The sequence below is a fragment of the Cucurbita pepo genome, chromosome 1 (assembly GCF_057944985.1).
Source record: "Cucurbita pepo subsp. pepo isolate OVF chromosome 1, ASM5794498v1, whole genome shotgun sequence".
Classification (NCBI taxonomy): domain Eukaryota; kingdom Viridiplantae; phylum Streptophyta; class Magnoliopsida; order Cucurbitales; family Cucurbitaceae; genus Cucurbita; species Cucurbita pepo.
In genome coordinates this window covers 15,186,916-15,205,910 of record NC_141798.1, presented here as the reverse complement: position 1 = coordinate 15,205,910, position 18,995 = coordinate 15,186,916, and the positions used below count along the sequence as shown (strand labels likewise).

At 35.2% G+C, this 18,995-nt stretch overlaps 1 protein-coding gene across 1 annotated transcript; it reads left to right on the top strand.

Annotated features, from left to right (window-relative positions):
* The first annotated feature begins 13,702 nt into the window (after positions 1-13,702).
* Positions 13,703-14,555, top strand: LOC111809614 (zinc finger protein GIS3-like). The gene has a single exon (XM_023695963.2). It carries the CDS (start codon positions 13,777-13,779, stop codon positions 14,443-14,445), a length of 669 nt encoding a protein of 222 aa, XP_023551731.2. The 5' UTR covers positions 13,703-13,776; the 3' UTR covers positions 14,446-14,555.
* The last annotated feature ends 4,440 nt before the right edge of the window (positions 14,556-18,995 follow it).

Here is an 18,995-nt window from a genome sequence, read left to right as displayed (position 1 = left end):
CAAACACATTTGACTTGTGTTTCAGGAAATAAATCCATACCTTCCTGCTGAAATCAATAATGAAGGTGACGTAGAACTTTCATCCACCAAGGGATGGAACTGTAGATAGTTCCCAAACGTCTATATGCACCATTTCCAACCGCACTTTCTTCAGTTCTCTAGTAGTCTTTGTGAAGCTGACTCGTTTCTGTTTGCTCACCACGCAATTCTTACAAGGACTCATATCAACAGATTTCAAACCTTCTAAAACTCCTTTCGCAGTCAGCATCTTCATTTCTTTGACGTTCATATGTCCAAGTCCATTGTGCCATATACTTGAATTTGAAGCACTCTCAACAATAGTAGCCATATTCATACACCCTACAGTGTGTATAAGGTTCCAGATTTTGTGTCGCGTGCTACCACCATAGCACCCTCGACAATCTTTCACAAACTATTCCCAAACTCTGTTGCATAACTTGTGTTATCCAACTGACCAATAGAGATCAGGTTCTACATGAGATTAGAAATAGATATGACATACTTTAATGTCCACTGATTTCCTACTGGAGTTTTTATGCATACATCTCCTTTTCCTTCAATCTCCAAATCTTTGTTGTTGGCAAGATACACATTCTCGAAATTTCCAGAGTTGAAATTTTGAAACAACTCTTCATTTGGAGATGAATGAAAAGATGCACCTGAATCTAAAATCTAAGGTACAATTGAATTGTCCAGGCTAGGGATTAGAGCATCTCCAATGTCTTCTGCTGAATTTATAGAATCATCATCATCTGATTTGTGATTATGCTTCCTATTTGGTCTGGTATAATCTGTCCGGAAGTGAACTGTTTCTTCACAACTCCAACACGTTATGTTTGGTCTGTTTGAAAACTTTTCACGGTTCTTTGATTTTGATGGACCTTTGCTTGAGCCCTTTATTTACTTCTTCCCCCTTTGGTCAACACTAAGAGCACCATCAGATGAATCCTCATTTCTCAAATTCAAACTTCAGTTTCTCAAATCCTTGGGTACTGCTGATCACGGCAACAATAGTATCCCACGACTCGGGTAAAGATGACATCAAAATCAGTGCCTTAATTTCATCTTTGAAATTAATTTTCAACAAATTCAGTTGACTTACAATCACATTAAATTCGTTTATATGATAAACAACAGATCCACCTTCAGACATTTGTAGATTGAACAATCTCCGCATCAAATACACCTTGTTCATAGCTGACAGTTTTTCGTACATGTTCGACAGTGTCTTCAGTAGATCTGACGTTGTCTTCTCCTTGATGATGTTGAACGCCACGTTTCTGGATAGCGTCAACCAGATCAGCCCTAGGGCTTGACGATCCTTGACCTGCCCCTGCTCCATGGTCATGGTATCCGTCTTCACCCCCATAGGGTTTCGTGAAGATCTTTCTGGTACAAAGAATCTTTAACCTGCATCTTCCAGCAACCGAAATTGAATCCATAAAACTTTTCAATTCCAATCTTTGAACTTTCCATCGTCATAGATCGTGGTGAATCTCGCCTCACTCTGATACCAGTTGTTAGGATCGCACAAAAATGCACAAACTCGATCAAGATGTACACAAAGAATAGGAGAGAGAAGATTCAAGGAGAAATATTGGCTAAAGGTTCTATTGATGACTTTAGTTATGTAACCAAGAGAGAATATAGATAATGAAGAAAGTACAACTTGAAAGCAGTACTGGGGTATATATGTATGATTTCTGTTTACTAAATATAGCTTTAGTATATTTAACACCTATGAAATATAATCTACCAAATATATCTACCGATTTCTTTACGAAATATCTGCTATATATATTTCTACGAGATCTTTTACTATAAATAGGCATCCGACTCCATATCGTAGAACAACATAGTTAAATTACATAGCCTAATTCCACAAAATTCTCACAAATCAGAAGAAAAATCTTGCTAAAACCCAAAACTCTTACCTCTTGTTCAATAGTTCTCCTATGGCGTGTGGGCAATTTTTATGAAATGACTTTGACCAAAATCGAACTCCAAATGGCTGGATTGGAATAACCTTGACGGTTTCCTTTTTCTCCAAACTCTCTCTCTCTTTTTTTCTTTACTTTATTTTATTGTTCATTATTTCCATCATTAACACAATTATAGATTGGAATAACCTCTAACTTCCCTTGCTTTTTCTAATTTTTCACTATTTTCTTTTATATTGTTCTTGATTTTCTGTTATTTTTAGAAGTATTTTTTATTCTACTTGAAATTCAGCCTTTAAGGCTCTTACTAAAATCCATAAAGTTGAAATTGTAATAGAAAAGTTTAGAAATTAATTCTCATCTACACTTCGATATTACGTGAATTTAGGTCTTAATAGTTATAAGGTATGTTGTATGTTGATCTCAGTAATAGGACCATTTACTGAGTATATTTAAATGTTTTTTTTTTCAAACACTTTTTTAGGTAAACATAAGGGACCTCTGATCACTTATGTTAGGAGACGATGGAACAAAATTTCGATTAAGTAACATTCCATTTAAAATATTTTTCCGCTATGTTAAATAAGCATGTTAACTTGTTCTATCTTTGACTTTGGTAGGGAGTCATTTTGGATTTAGGTGTTGAATTTAAGATTTTAATTTTATGTTTCATTCAAGTTTCATTGAGTTCGATGGAAGTGTTTGAAATATTTCCATTAAGACTTTAAGGTTTGATTACTTTTCACTTGAATTAGTTTGAAACCTCTATGAGATGCATATAGTAATGGTTCATTAGTATGTTATGTTGGATATGATTCACGATCGGAATATACTGAAACAAATAGATTAAACAGAGAAAACTACTTGAGGGAAGAGATCTTTTAACCGAGGAACCTTAAGCACTTTGTTTTTCAATTCTTTTTGTTGTAGTGAATAAAGCATACCTCTCACTTATGAGTATTTATAAGGGAGAAACACTAACAGATTTCGTAAACTTTCTACTCAAATTAAAATCACTAATAGTTTTCCTAAATAAATCACTAACTATTTTCCTAAACTTATTCAAGTTAATAAATGTTTTTCCTAAGTCAAGCTTATTGACTCACATTCTCTCCAGTAAACTTGACTTTGATTGATATTCTTCAATTCGAGCAACTCTTGCGTGTCTGCAAAACTTAACCCTTGAACATGCAATTTATTCCGCTTCTCTCTTCTGCATAAGAACTTCATCATCTTGTAAGTTAGTCTTTTGTTTTTCAACCTTCTTTTAGGCTTGTCTCTAGACTTTTTGGTTGAAATGACACGTTTGTTGAAACACATCGACTGGTAGGTTGCTATTTACTGATTGAAGTAGCCTCTGGATTCTTCTTGGCTTTGTTCTTTGATTTCTTTTTCTCCCGACCCACTGATTTCTTCTTCCCTTTCTTGCTGCTAACACCAATGGATACTTTTTAAAGATGTTGATAGTCTTCCAATAGTATCTTATACATGCGCTTCTGCGATCATTTTGCCTTCATAAATAGGTCTCCGTTTTTGTCGAATATCGTGAGGATCGACTTAACTAACTCCACTTTGCTTTCTTTTTCTGTCATTGATCACAACTAATAATATTGCTCTTTAAACTCAGGATGTAATATACTTTGGTCAATAGACGTTGATCGTTGTTTTTACACTAGAAAAAGATGGATCATTTGCTTTAGATCGGTACAATTGATTGTTGCAAAGCTTCACGTTTTCATTAAACGTTTCATCAAGCCCCTTGAATTTTGCTCGATCTTAAGTCATGTGGTTGTTCGCTCCACTGTCTAATACCACATGTTGATCTCCATTTTGTCTTCTCCATCTGCGAGGAAATTCTCCATAACCTTCTCTTTATTGAGCATCAATAAGTTGGTATTTTCTTGGTTAAAATGTGGGCTCTTCATCATCCATGAATGTGAGGTTTGTCTCCTCATCGCGCTCCTTGTTGCAGCACTCTACCGCATAATGTCAATATTTTTCACAAGCGTAACACTTGATCATACTTTTGTCCTTCCAAGAGTTGACATTATTATGGATTTGTGAGGTATTGTCACGACCTTCTTTGCCACTACGTCCGTTGTCATGACCGCGACCACGCCCACAACCTCTACTTTTCTTGTTGTGGCCGCCATGTACCTTCATACCTGAAAAGGAAGAATCAACCACATCTTTCCTTTTTGTCCGTGCAAGCCACTTCTCATGTGTGAGTAAGCGATGTTGCTCCACCTCTCTATCGTCATAGCCACAAAGTCTCTTATCATGGATCTTAAGACAACCAACGGCCTCCTCAACCGACATGTTCTTGAGGTCCTCAAATTACTTGATGGAAGTAACAATCTGCATGAATCTCAAGGGAATAACTTAAAGAAACTTATTGATGACAGAGATCTCCTCCAACTGTAGCTTAAGGAACGGATGTCGCTGACGATCGTCGTCAACTTCATGGCAAAGTCATCTATTGACTCACCATCCTTCATGTGGATAGACTCGAACTCACTTTTCAAGGTCTGGACCTTTGCTTCCTTGACACGTTTCACACTTACATGCATTATTTGCAACGTCTCCCATACTGTCTTAGTCGAGTCATTCACTGCCAACATGAGAAGGATGTCCTCTATGACTACTGGTAGATGACGGCAAGAGTCATTCTGTCCTTACACTCCTCAATTTCGTCATCATGTTCGATCGCGTCTCACACGTCTTGTGCCTTTAAGTTAACACGCATTTTTATCGACCATGCTGCATAGTTACTCTTCATGAGTAACGAGTACTGGAGTGTTACATACGGCCTACGATCGAAATATACCGAAACAATAGATTAAAGATAAAAGAACAATATGAAGGAAAAGATGATTTGAATAGAGTAACCTTAAACATTTTTCCATAAATAAAGTTAAGTTGGTTTAGGCCCTTTTTCTTTACATTTTTCGGCCACAAAAGCACCAAACTTGGAAGTATATATGCTTTTTAAAGCCAACTTCTTTGTCGGAAACAAATCCAATAACATATGCACTTATTGAAGTATATTAATTAGCTAGTTGGGGTGACACTTGAAATTATTATAATCCTTCAAAAATAGCTTTAATAAGAAGAAAAGAAAATCTCCACTTCTGATTCGCCAACTAAACCTTTGTTCATATTAATTAATACTCATGTGGGCGTGGAGGTCAGACCATAATTCCCACATAATTGCATTCATTTCCTAACATACCCACTATTCATTAATTCTTAATTTTAATAATGCTCACTCACATAAAACCTTTCAAATTTCTCCACCTCTAAGCTTAGCTCAAAACATTATCATCCAAAAGAAGTTGAAAGTTATTATCTCTAATACTAAAACGTAACTTATTTTTTCGTTTCTCGATCACGAAAACTCTTAATTTTATTTTGAATAATTTTATATTAAGTGCCTTCTCAAATTTATTTTAAGAACCCGTCAAAATAAAATATGCTTTCAATGATTTAAGAAAATATTATTTTTTAAATGGAAGAGTAAAATTTTGTATAAGTACTATTAAAAAAAATTAATAACTTCAAATATATTTAGTATAAGTTGTTTTGGATTATCTTAAAGTAATTTCTAAAATAAATATTTGTAAATAAAAAATGCTTTAAAATGTTTAGATTATTATTATTTTTTTTTTTTAAGAAACATATTAGATTAATCAAAAAAATTCTTGAAATATATATACAAATTGAAAATAAATTTACAATTAGTATAATAAACTTTAAGTAGAGTGCAATGTTATTTTAAGATTTAAAAATAAAATTATATGTAATAACATTTTTTTTATTATAAATAGTAGTTTGGAACATTAGAAAATGAGGCATTTCTGTATGCCTATAAGCTATTATTAATTAGTACATTTAATATGAAATTAATGTTGACTAATTAAATTGTTAAGAATTAATATTAATGTAATTTTTAAAATATATGTTTTCTTTTTATCATGAATGATGTTCTTAAGTTGTTTTATTGAAGTATATATAAAACTTCTTATATTTTAAATGGTTTACTAATTCAAGTACCTCATCTTTATATAAGTTAATTTAAATAAGTACTTATTTTATATATATTTCAATCAAACAAATTAAGAACATCATTCATGAAAAAGAATTTTATATATTTCAATCAAACAAATTAAGAACATCATTATTTTTTATTTTGTATGTTCTTAAATAAGTTTATTTTATATATAAGAACTTATTTAAAATTAAAACTTCATTATTATTATTTTTTATTTGGTATATAATAGATTCTATATTTATTCATATTTTGTATAACTTGGCACAAAATTCATTTGTCAGTGCGAGATCCACATTGGTTGGAGAGGAGAACGAAACATTGCTTTATAAAACTTTGAAAATCTCTCCCTAATAGATGCATTTTAAAATTGTGAGGCTAACTACAATATGTAACAAGCTAAAGTGGATAATATCTACTAACGGTGGGTTTGGGCTGTTATGGTGGTATTAGAGTTAGTCATCAGACGGTGTGCTAGCGAGGACGCTAGGCCTCCAAGGGAGGTGGATTGTGAGATCCCATATTGATTGGAGAGGAGAATGAAGCATTCCTTTACAAGTGTGCGGAAACCTCTCCCTAGTAGACGCATTTTAAAATCGTGAGATTAACAGTGATACGTAACGGACTAAAACAGACAATATCTTCTAGAAATGAACTTTGACTGTTACAGGTCAAATTCACTAATAGCTGGTTGTACCTTATTTATAGGTCGGTCAATAATGATATAGAGAAACTAATAAACATTAAAGTAAAGGATAGAACCAACAAACAAGTTGGTCGTCTATTCTATGGGAATAAATTCAATTCAACCAAATTTAATAGAACTATTAAAATAAGTTTATTATATATAGATAAAAGGGGTCATTTATTGACCATATTTTAAAATAACACATTACACATCATTGATTGATTGAACTTATTATAAAAAAATGTGTATTTTATTCACTAGAATTCCAAATGATTGAAGACAAGTAGTGATGAACCCACAAGATTCAAATCGCAGGTTCCTCACTTGAAGTAGCTACAAGATTGTTGATTGAAATTAATTCATATAATTATAATTAGAGTGTCAAAATGCATTGAATGTAACATTCAAATAAACATATTATTATTTGTATAATAATTTCAGTTTGTTGGTTTGTTGGGTATTGTATGGAGTTCCTCAAACTATATATTAAAAAAAAATACAATCACTATTTCTTTAATGCCCAATAATTATAAAGCTTTAAACTTTGGAAACTGTCCCATGCTCCCCTCACATGCATCACATTCTTCAATCACTGTCGAATATCTCAAAATAAAAATTTTAAAATAAAGAAAAAACAATACTTATTTATGAACTCACTTATTATTTAAGATTTATATTTAAAATGGTTTCGACAAGGGTGAAAAGGTAATATTCTTGTTGGCTTATGTGTTTGGGGAAATTTTCTTGGGGTATTCATTCGGTCTGCAACACACGAAGATTGACTAAAGTCCTTCATCAATTAAATAAGAGCAGAAAGATCATAGGATAGATAGCTCTATTAGTATATGAGTTTTTGGATGAAATCAAAATTAAAGTGATGGAAAGTTATACTATTAAAATAGTTGACAATTTTATACCATTTTGATTTTGAAAATATGGAGAGGCTCATTGTCGATAACAAGTAGTATTATTATAATGAGTTACTTTTCGAGTGACTCGAGTTATGACCGTCACTAACTCATAGAAAAATTTGAAAAGGCACAATAATTTAAAATAATTTAAACGTGCATGCATTTTTTATAACTTAGTTTAAAACAATACAATTTCGAACAAAAAAAAAAAACCGATGGAGATAATTTTACAAAAGTATAGACTAAAAAATATCCATAAAAATGAGAGCCATAAAGGCCGGCAACTCATGCTTGCCCTTGCTGACCGTGCCATCTTACCTTCATATAGAAAAAATGAGGTAGCATGGGTACTAAAAATACTCAACAAGTAGGTTAACTTGGATATCTTATTCATACTTACCAGTTTCATTTTTAAGTCTTAGACTATCATGGTAGGTTAACTTGGTTCATCAACGTTCAACTTAAGGGAATGATGTAGAAGCCTTCAAGTTCTCTATTTTTTGTCCTATTTTGGGCCCTCGGTTATCATGGTTTGGCTCTTTTGGGCTTACTATCTCATCGATTCTACGTTTGGTATATGAAGTATCTAGATTAGCTATTTACTAGTCTAGTTTAACATCATCGTCAACCTACATATCATAAGTGCTTGAGCTATGATCCCATCATAAGTTTCAATCCATAGTTCTCATCATATTATTATGAACTCCGTTCTCAAATTATCTAGAAGGGTTTAGATGACATCTCCCTACTAAGCTTCATAACGTAAATATCATAAAGGGGGGAATAACCCTCGTGCCTACCAAAACTCATCTACCTATGTGGGTCCTTGCTCTCGTCAAAACAAGATCATTGATTAGAGAATGGTTGGAGGCCCTCTAACCACATCTACTAGATACTCCTAAGACTCTAGTAAAGTTCATGCAATTTAGGGCTCAACCCTATCTATAACAACTCATAATCATATACAAGTACTGTTGCAAATCCTTGCCAATCATACCACTTATAGTAGACTCTCAAACTTAAACAAATCTTGATATTATCCCGTGTTTGTTATGGTATGACAACCCCTGGGCTTCAGCCCTCACATCACATCTTTTGATATTAGGAAATCTCATTCAACTAATCCTGCCCGTGGCAATTGTAGCCTACCGGCGATGATCTCTCGTTGCCACTTTTTCCAACTCATACGAATCTTCTTTCTTGATTGGACAAATACCTTGCATTTTTAGTGCCACTTACCTCGTTCTCTTACTGTATGCAATAGTGTCTTTACATTCTTAACACAATCAACCACTACAAGGGTTGACTCAAATTTGTGAGTTAATGTCTAAGGTTAACTTTTCTCATAATACGAAGTTTAGACATCAACTTCTTGCATCGTGCCTATACAAGGAGTTAGATTTCTCCTTCTAAGGTAATGTTGCAATTCACAACATCATGCATCTCATTATGCCTACCTACCCTCCTATCAGGACTTATCTGGTGTGCTTCTCGAGATTTGCATCCTCTTATACCTTGTACCCTTCTCAAGTATGCCTCATGCCCTTTGTTTATAATATCACATGTGTTGGGAGATGTGTCTTCTATTTTAATCTCTGGCAGGTTCGGTTTATCCATTCAAGAAAAACTTTCAATATTCATATCTGTCTTAAGGAGTTGACAAAAGGAGTTGACAATACGCTTCAAGAAGATCTTTGCAGTTATAGTCCCTAGTATTGATTCCACGAGAGTTTTCCATAGATGATATCAATTAATCTTCTAATCTATGGAAAACTCTCGTGGCTAATTATGTTTGTGCTTCTCCTACGGAAATTGATACCTTTTCTTATCAATTCTCGGTTTAACTTTCTAAAACTTACTTCCCATCGTTTGTACTTGCCACTTTTCTTAATTAACCACAACAACTTGTTCATTACATTGCAAGCCAATGATTCTCAGTGTGGGATTCAAGAATAGGATTCGTTTATGGCCCTTGTACGATATCACAATCTTACTAGTACTCAGGTTTACATTCATCTTAATTACCCCATGCAACCTTCTAATCACTATTACCTTCTAATCTTAGTTTTCAATTTTTGCCCATACCTCAGTCTACCAAAGTGAATACTTGACCATTTAAATCTTTAGGAGTGTTTTAACTTTGATCGTACTTATCTTATTGATGTAACACATTTATGTACGAATATATTATAGTCAAATTCAAATAACGTACCTGTCACCGTGATACCAACATCAGCATCATCATTCGGGCGAGTGGTGGTTCCTATCATGCGTCACTCTTGGGTCTCCATATCTTTGATGTCTATACTAGTGGCGACATGTGTCATGCCTCCTCTCTCCAAACTTTCTTGACAAATTTTGTTAGTCCTGCCCACCACCGAATGCCTGTTATCACAATAGGTATTAGAGTTGCCACTTATATGGGGCACACTTCAACCCATACCTCTCTTCTCTCGAAGGTTCCGTGGGAATTTTTTTTTTTTCGTAAGCTGAATCCCATCTTCTTCTGGTCCTACCTTGAGTACTACATCTCTCATTCGTGTATGCAAGTTGGAGAAGATGATCGTACAATCATCGGTTAGTTTCTCAATCGATTTCTCTTTTTTAAACGAATTTGATGCTTCTTGGAGTCTTTTTTTGAGCCATTTTCACTTTTTTTTTTTTTATAGAGGAATTTTGGATAAGTTGAAATTCTGGAAGATTTGAACCAAATTTGGGAAATCGACAAATAAGTAACCACATAGGGCAAGTTTTAAGAAATACATGTAGGAGCTGATTAGGACCATATGAAAATGATTAGAAATCATGTTTAGAAGCCTAATTAAGCTAGTTTCATGATATCTAAGCTTAGAAAACTTAACCGTTTACGGTTTAGCATGGTACTTAGTTTTACAGCTTTCACTGGTCATAATTGTGAACTCTGATAGAGTTAATATGTTTATAAGTTTTCGAGCATGTCTGGATTGATTTACCCTTTATTTGAGCATGTTGAGTATGATGTAGGTCTATATATGTTTGTAAAGGTATGAACGAGGGTTTGGGAACCCATATATGCCTATATATGCTATTGGATAATGCTGTGTCCTAGAATACATGTCAGGAGTATCTTAGACCATGTACCATTGTTCTACGTTATAATAGTCCCCAAATCTAGTTTTGGATTCCACATAACATTTGGTTGACTATGTTGAGGGTTTTTGAGAGAAGTCCTATATTGGCCAATTAAAAGGAAGATCATGGGTTTATAAGTAAGAATACTATCACCATTAGTATGAGATCTTTTAGGAAAACCAAAAGCAAAACAATGAGAGTTTATGCTCAAGTGGACAATATCATATCATTATAGAGATCCCCAGTTACTAACAGACTAGGTATCTCGTAGGGACGAATAGGGCATAAACCCTATTCATGAACTAGCCAAGAGGGGTTACAACAGTTGTGCCTAGTGGGGAGCCATGACATTATACTATTCTAACCTGGGAGGGTGTGCGAATAGGCAAATTACTCTTTTTGCCTCAAAAGACAATGAAACGGGTAGAACCCGAGAGGGTGTGCGAATAGGCAGATTATTACTCTTTACTATTTCCTCCTGAAAAGATGATGCAAAAGGTAGTTAAAGACAACTAGTTTATTGTTCTAACTCAAGAAGGGTGTAAGAATAGGTCATCTACTGTTTTCATGCATGAAAAGACGATGCAACAAGTAGTGTACTGATCTTAAAACCAAGCAGTTGTTGCCTGACACCACTAGAGTGAACCTTCTAGTCACTAGAGTGAACCTTCTAGTTAGAGTTTAGTAGGCAATCATGTGTAGAGTACAATTTCCATTTTAAGAGCGAATGACTCTTCCAATGTAAAATTTAACCTAGGCCCTTTCTATGGGCCACAGTGACTCAAGGCACCATTAGCACAAGGTTGATGATAGACTAGCATAGAGCTCGTCATAAGGGCCTTACATTTAGAGCCCTTCATAAGGTCCACGAATCTCAAAGCCCGTCATAAGGACTATGTATCTCAGAGCCTAGCATAAGAGTCCCGTACTTCAAAGCCCGATCAGGTAAACTAGAGCTTGCCATAGAGCCTAATAAGTATACATTTTTAGAGTAGAAGTGTATACAATTATATGCCTAAAGTCTTATAGGGAAAGAATAAACTAAAGCCAAAGTAGGTTGCTCGTTCAGTAGGTATAAGTATGCCGATTATAAAGTATAGGTATGACGAGAGGCTATAAGTAGGTTGCTCGTTCAGTAGGTAGTCATGTGTAGAGTACGGTTACCATCTTAAGAGCGAATGGCTCCTCCATACTTATAAGATTTAACCTAGGCCCTTTCTATGGGTCATAGTGACTCGAGGTGCAATTAGCACAAAGTTAATCATGAACCTAAGAAAACGTAAAGCATAGAGGCCGTCATAAGGGCCATATATTTTAGAGCCTTCATAAGGTCCACGAATCTCAGAGCATGTCATAAGGGCCATGTATCTCAGAGCTTAACATAAGGGTCCCGTACTTCAGAGCTCGATCAAGTAAACTAGAGCTTGCCATAAACCCTAACAAATATACCCTTCTAAATTAGAAGTGTATAAAGTTGTATGCATGAACCTTACAGGGCAAGAATCAAGTTAATGGGTAAGGATTATAGTTTAGCATATAGCTTTAAGTATAATTGAAAATTGTTTGACTAGGGGTGTAAGTGGGATTCGATCATTGAACGCTAGCACAAGGAGAAGGACATGTGTCGGTACGAAAAAATAAGGAAAAATTGAGCCCTCACGTTAGCTGCGAAGGGGAGTCGAAGGTGCGTTGGGGAAGTGATACATGTCAGGAGGAAAATAGAGAAAAATTGAAACGCTCGCTAGGATTTGAACCCAAGATGTAGGAGAATGAATGTGTGAGTTGGCAACTGCCACGTGTTGCACTATGGAAAATCAACAAAAACTCTATGTTCGATGAGGCTCAAACGTGGGTTAAATTGCGTTAGCACCACGGGGCCTCTCATGGGTACTCGCGTGTGAGGGCACGTATGTATGTTTATACTAAGTTAAGAGTAGGCGTTAGAGCTAGGACGATTTTACGTTGACTTAGGTTAAACGACTTTAGAAGATCGAGCACCCTAGTATCGTAAGCGATTTTAAGTCAAGACAATTTTAGGAGTAACTACTGTATGTAGAAATGAGTTAGAGGCAAAGACCACAATCCGGTAAACTCATCTTGAGAGGGGGTGAATGATTACACAAGTAGTTTAGCTCATGATCTCAGGTATGGAAATGGTTAGGAGCTCCTTGAATAGGGTCACTGCATTGCATCGTAAACCCATTCAAATAGGTGGCGAGGGACCACACAAAAAATGTAGTAACTAACCCAAGGCTTTTGACTATATGGTGGTTCCTGCAGAAGGTTCGCTCGTTAATCTTAAATAGAAATGTTCAGAGAGAGACATCTTACTGTCCTACTATACGTGAAAAGGTCACACATGAATCAAGGATATCAGCTATTGACTAATTAAGCGTTGTAAACTGACTAAATCGAATAATTGCAAATATGAAAATTTTTAAAGTCCCAAGAGATTTTTGCAAGAAGCAAGAGAATCACTTAAAACTTCGAGAGACGGGAGACTTTCCTAGTAGCACACACAAATTCCCATTACTTGAACTATCCTTACAAGCAAATAAAGAGAGTGATACCCCACGTTTTCTCAAAACAATTTGATTAAAAATAGAAATTATTATTATAAAAATTATTATTATATATATATATAAACATAGAGAGAGAATAAACAGGTGCAATCCTTTGTGTCCCAAAATGTTGTTGAGTTGTGTTCCCACATCGATAACTTCACTCACCTTCATTGGGATGTCCCCACTTTCTCTCTCCACCCCTCTCTCTCTCTCCTCCCCATTCTTAATTTTGCAAAAAAGCACTTTCCTTTCCCTTCCATACCATATATATCCACAGTAGTTCCATTTTCTAAATCTTTATTTTATAAAAAATTAAAAAATTAAAAAATAAAATTAAAAAATTAAAAAATTAAAAAAATTAAAAAAAATAAAAAAAACCCACATTTTTTTTATTCTGTATATATATCCCTTCTCATGAATCCACCCCTCTTGCACTCTCCCATTTATCTCTTTCTCTCTCTAACCCTTTTCTTCTCTCTCCTCTTCCATTTCTATGGCTGCCTTAGACCATTTCCAAACCAAACCAAACAATAATAACCCCACTACTCGCTTGAAGCTCTTTGGCTTTGACGTCCAAGAAGATTTTGAAGACGATTCCGGGCGGACTCCATCTGGGTCCTCGGACTCCGGCGGCGGTGGTGTCGGAGGCGGAGGTGGAGGAGGAGGAGGAGGCGCCGCCGCCGCATCCGGTGAGAGGAAATACGAGTGTCAATACTGTTATAGAGAGTTTGCTAACTCCCAAGCCCTCGGCGGCCACCAAAATGCCCACAAAAAAGAGCGTCAGCAGCTCAAACGCGCTCAATTACAAGCCTCTAGAAACGCCGCTGTTTTAAGAAACCCCATAGTCTCCGCCTTTTCTCCGCCGCTTCACCTCCTCCCTTCTCCCGCCGCCACGTCATCCGCTTCTTGGGTCTATATGCCCCGTGCTCCACCCCAATTCCAAGTCTCCCATGGTAGCGTCTTCACTCCGGCATACGTCGAGGCTCCGCCGCAGCCACCACCACCGTCTGCGGCGGCTTTTTTCTCAATTGGGTCTCGATCAGCTCATGGGATGGTGGACGGCCCGTCGCTTAGCCGATTCTCGAAGGCGGAGGGTGGATCCGGGTTCGACGACGGTCCTGGCTTGGATTTACATCTCAGCCTGGCTCCGGCAGCGCCATGAAAAATCAAAGCGTCGAACTTTATTTATTTATTTATTTATATTAGCAAATGGTTAATGTTTTGTTCGATTTCCATCCGATGGGGAAAAAACACTGATCTTCAACATGCTCATCATCCATCATTTTATTGCATATTTTTCAAAAAAAAAAAAAATTAAAATTAAAATTCGCACCAAATTAACAGTTGAAAAGGGTTGAAGATAATGAATTTAAATTTTGTAAATCTTTTTAGAGATTTGCTCCATGTTTGAATGGAAGTATAAAGGAGAGGCAACATTAATTAATGAAACATTAGGTTAATCTTCTAAACCTATGCCCTAAAAAGAGAAACCTCCAAAACATTTCTTTCATTAATTGGCTGTGTGTTTTGTTTATTATAAATTGTGTGTTTTATATGAGTGGCCACTCAGATCATTGTCGTTTAAAAAATTATACTTTGCACCTTCTAAATCAATGCTCTAAAATAAAATTTAAAAAAAAAAAAAAAAAAAAAAAAAAAAAAAAAAAAAAAAAAACTTAAATTGAAATCAAATTTATTTTGGTGGGTATAGAAAATAATCTTAAATTGTGTCAACCAAGTGTCTTGTTAGTAGTTCAAATGTACATATGGCATTTAAAATAATTTTTAGAAACATGGAGATAAAATATCGAACTTTATTGAGATGAAATGGAGCTGTTTTCAAAGCATGTGACTATATAATATATATATATATATATATATATATATATATATATATATATATATATATATATATATATATATATATTTTGGGTATGTTGGAGTAATTATAGAATAACGTTTGGTGTAAACATAACACAACAGCCAAGACATGTTTTTTTAGAGACGGGGCCATGAACTATTAGTAGCTGACGTGGAATATTTGAAAATACACGAAAGTACATTAAAACATTCAAAAGTATAGTAGGACACTGTTTGTAAAACGACAAATGATAACAATAGGTAAATACAAATATTGGGTTCATAAAATCATAACATTAGAGAAATCAATACTCTAATCTATCTCGACTCCTAAAACTAGTAGTTTGTGCATGCTTCACCTCGAGTACTCCTTCTAGCTTGCATTTAAAAGATTATACTAATATGAACGAGTATAAAAATACTCAATAAGTAGTTAGTTTGTAGTTTTTTAATTCTCTCTTACGTCTTATGTCATTAATTTATTTGTATGCTCATTTGGTGTGTTTTTTATCAGGTCTAACTCATAGTTCTCATCATACCGTTAAGGACACTGTTCTCAAATTCACTAGTAGAGTTTATTTAGCATCTCTTCAATAGACGCTATAACAAAAAAATCATAAAGGAGTTGGCGACCCTCATGCTTGCAAACGCTCATTTTCCTATGTGGTTAGAATATGATCACGTTTAGGGAGTGGTTGGAGATCCCTAATCACACTCAAGACTCTCATAAGCTTCATGCATTTTAGTGCTCAATCTTAGTTCTACCAACTCATAATTGTGAAGGTACTACTACGGATCCATTTTGTTCGAGACAGGTTCACAGTTAGACAATTAGCTAGCAAACCCCTAATAATCTCCACCGAGTATGAGTCATCATAGTCAATTCTAAAAAATGATACACAGACCCTCAACAATGAAGTCGAGTTCACGATTAAAAGTTGGTTAGGAACCCCTAATCATCTCTGTAATACAACATAAACATATCATGTAGAATGTATCATCAATAGGGACATTGTACGATAATCTAATTATAGATATCTAGGCATGTTTTTAGTTTCATTCAATTCGGAGTTCGTTTTATGATAATCTTAAAAATCAATCTTCATCATGTCTTCTCTGTCGTTGGCCACTATGGTACGACGGACGACTATTCACCAAGTTTTTTTTAGTTGGATAATACACATTTACTATGTCAAACATTCAAATCTTTATAGATCCAATTAGTATTTTCATTATTTCAGTTATTATATACTTTTTCATTTCATGGAATATGGTCGATTTCATTCCAAAGTGACAAATGATTGAATTACTCACTAATTTAAGTATAATTGAACTTGTTATAGTAGTAGACTCTCAAATACAAGTTTAGAAGTTTTGAATTTCTAACTACTTATTTCTAAGTTATTTTTCAGGTCAGGAATTGTAACACCCAAGCTCGATATGTATGTAGACTTTCTCGATTATTTCCTTAAATTTCAAATTTTCCTATGATCCATGAGATTCTAGTGGTGTTAGGTTCTGAAATTTTAATATATTATTCTAGTAAGGATTCATGTAACTTTTGTGAAGGAATCTTGAGTCGAATGGAGCGGAGAGTAGAATTCAGGCAAACCTCAATAAATGATAAAAAAATAGTTTTTTAGCTATTTTTTGTTTATGCATTTATATCGTTAACTTAATAGGACAAATATAATTTTTTAGGAAAGTTGGATTAAAACTCTATAACTTTTGTGAATAAACCAAGTTTATTTAAGTTACTTAAAAAAAATATACAAAAATTATAAAAAAGAAATTAAGATGAACACGAAATTCTTTGAAATCACTAGTTGAAGATGAAATTCAGGTGACAAGTGTCAACCATCGGGCAAAGGATTATGGCTGAAAAGGATAATGACATTGTTGAATTGTGATTTGCAGGCACGACCATACAGGATCGAACCCCGGTCACCACAATAATAATCAAGAAATGCGGAGCGACATGAACCGAATCGAGATGCGCGACTTGATCCACCTACACCAACACGAACTAGTTGCTTGACCCAACCCAACTCAGATGCGCCTACTCGTGCACACCACATGTCTTTCCCATGTGCGTGTTTCTACTTGTTTATAAGCGCATCTCCTAGCCGTTCGTGGAGGTGCGTGAGATAGAATTTTTGCCTCAGTTCAACTCTCGTTTGTCAATTTTTCGTCTCGTTTTCGATACTAACCTTATTATGATTAGAATTATGACCTTCCAAAGAAATTTTAGACAATTTAGAGCCCCTAAAATGCGAAAAAGCTAGCTCTGGAGGGCATGCTTCACCCAAGTAAGTAGCCATTTGGAATTTCTCAAGTAATAGTTGTAATACTTGTAAGGATCGCTAAGATGTGCTAGGATGTACTTGCATGCAAGCATACCTTTCCTCGGTTAGAATAACCATATTTAGGACTTTAGAAGACTAATTTGGATGAGAATGTTATGTATGCTATGGAAAAGTATCTAAATGCCCTTATGTTGAGAATTTAAGGTGCATGCAATGAAACAGCGGGGTCCGGTGAAGGAGCGAAGCAGGGAAGGTAAAGGTAATGTTCAGGAGCCGGGTTCGAGCCCCGTCAATCCCGATGGATCGTTCACCTCTCCCTATATTTATTCTATCATAGATTTTAATGTTTTCCGCTATGTTAAAAAAGAGAATGAGATATTGTGATATGTGCTCAAGTTAATTGATGGATGTTATCTCCTCGTAGCTAGAGTGATTTTGAGTTAACTAGGTCAATCTGGACCATTCTAGGATCCTAAGCGGCGATCAGAGGTCGAGACCATAGTGCTCCAGGATTAGTCCAAGGAGATAGTCTCAAGCGTCTTGAAAAAGTGAGATGAGACTTAAACTGCCAAGACGCCCTAAAAACCTAGTAAACCTCTATGGCAATGATGATTAAGAAAGCTTAATAGGCTAGTAGTAGTGTATACGGTGTGACCAAAGTATATGCCTTCTATCTCCTCTAGTAAGCCATAGAGCTAGTAGCACCTTGTCAAGTGGTAGGGGTAAATGTATCATCGAGCCAGCCCTGGGCTGAATAGTGTAGCGCATCAAGGTGACCATATGCCTTTATCGGGTGGAAATGAGAAGGGATCTCCTGAACAGGGCATCTATGATATAAACTCATCTTGAGGGGGCGCGGGTAGCTTGCAAACAAACAAGGTCACACCCCCACACTCATAGTGATTCTATGGTCCTACCTTCCACATATGATATTCAATCCAGTTAGATGTCATACTATCCTAATAGATTTAATGAGGTAGCGTCTCAATCCATGTATCGATTATTCACTATTATGACTATGTAAGCTGAATAAGTCAAGAGAATAGTAAAGTTAGTATTAGTTCACCTCGAGTTAATAAACACGGTGATATGGCAACCCTAATCCTTAGCCTAACAATCTAAGCTTTTGTTGAAGCAAGAACCCTTGAATTAAAGAAATTAACACATTTTTTATAAAAAAATTCGGATCAACCGAGAGATAAGACTAGAATTAGATTACCTCTTAAGATCAAAGATCTAGAGGTAAGATTTTGAACCTTATATTATATTAAGTCACTCTACAATCGAACTTGATCAAAGCTTGATCGAATGAACTCAGATGCCATCTTCTACCACAAAAATGGCATGAAGCTTAGAAATGAAAAAAATGATGCTCAAATGTCTAAGGTGAAAGTCTCAATTTAAGAACTAAATTTCATTCATCAAAATCTTCTTTTTATATGGTAATTTGTGGATATGTATAGTTTTTCCACAAAAGAAACTTCCAGCTCTTCAAATGCCCACTACCTTCACAAGAAAAGTTACAGCCACTTTGACAAGTAATTTC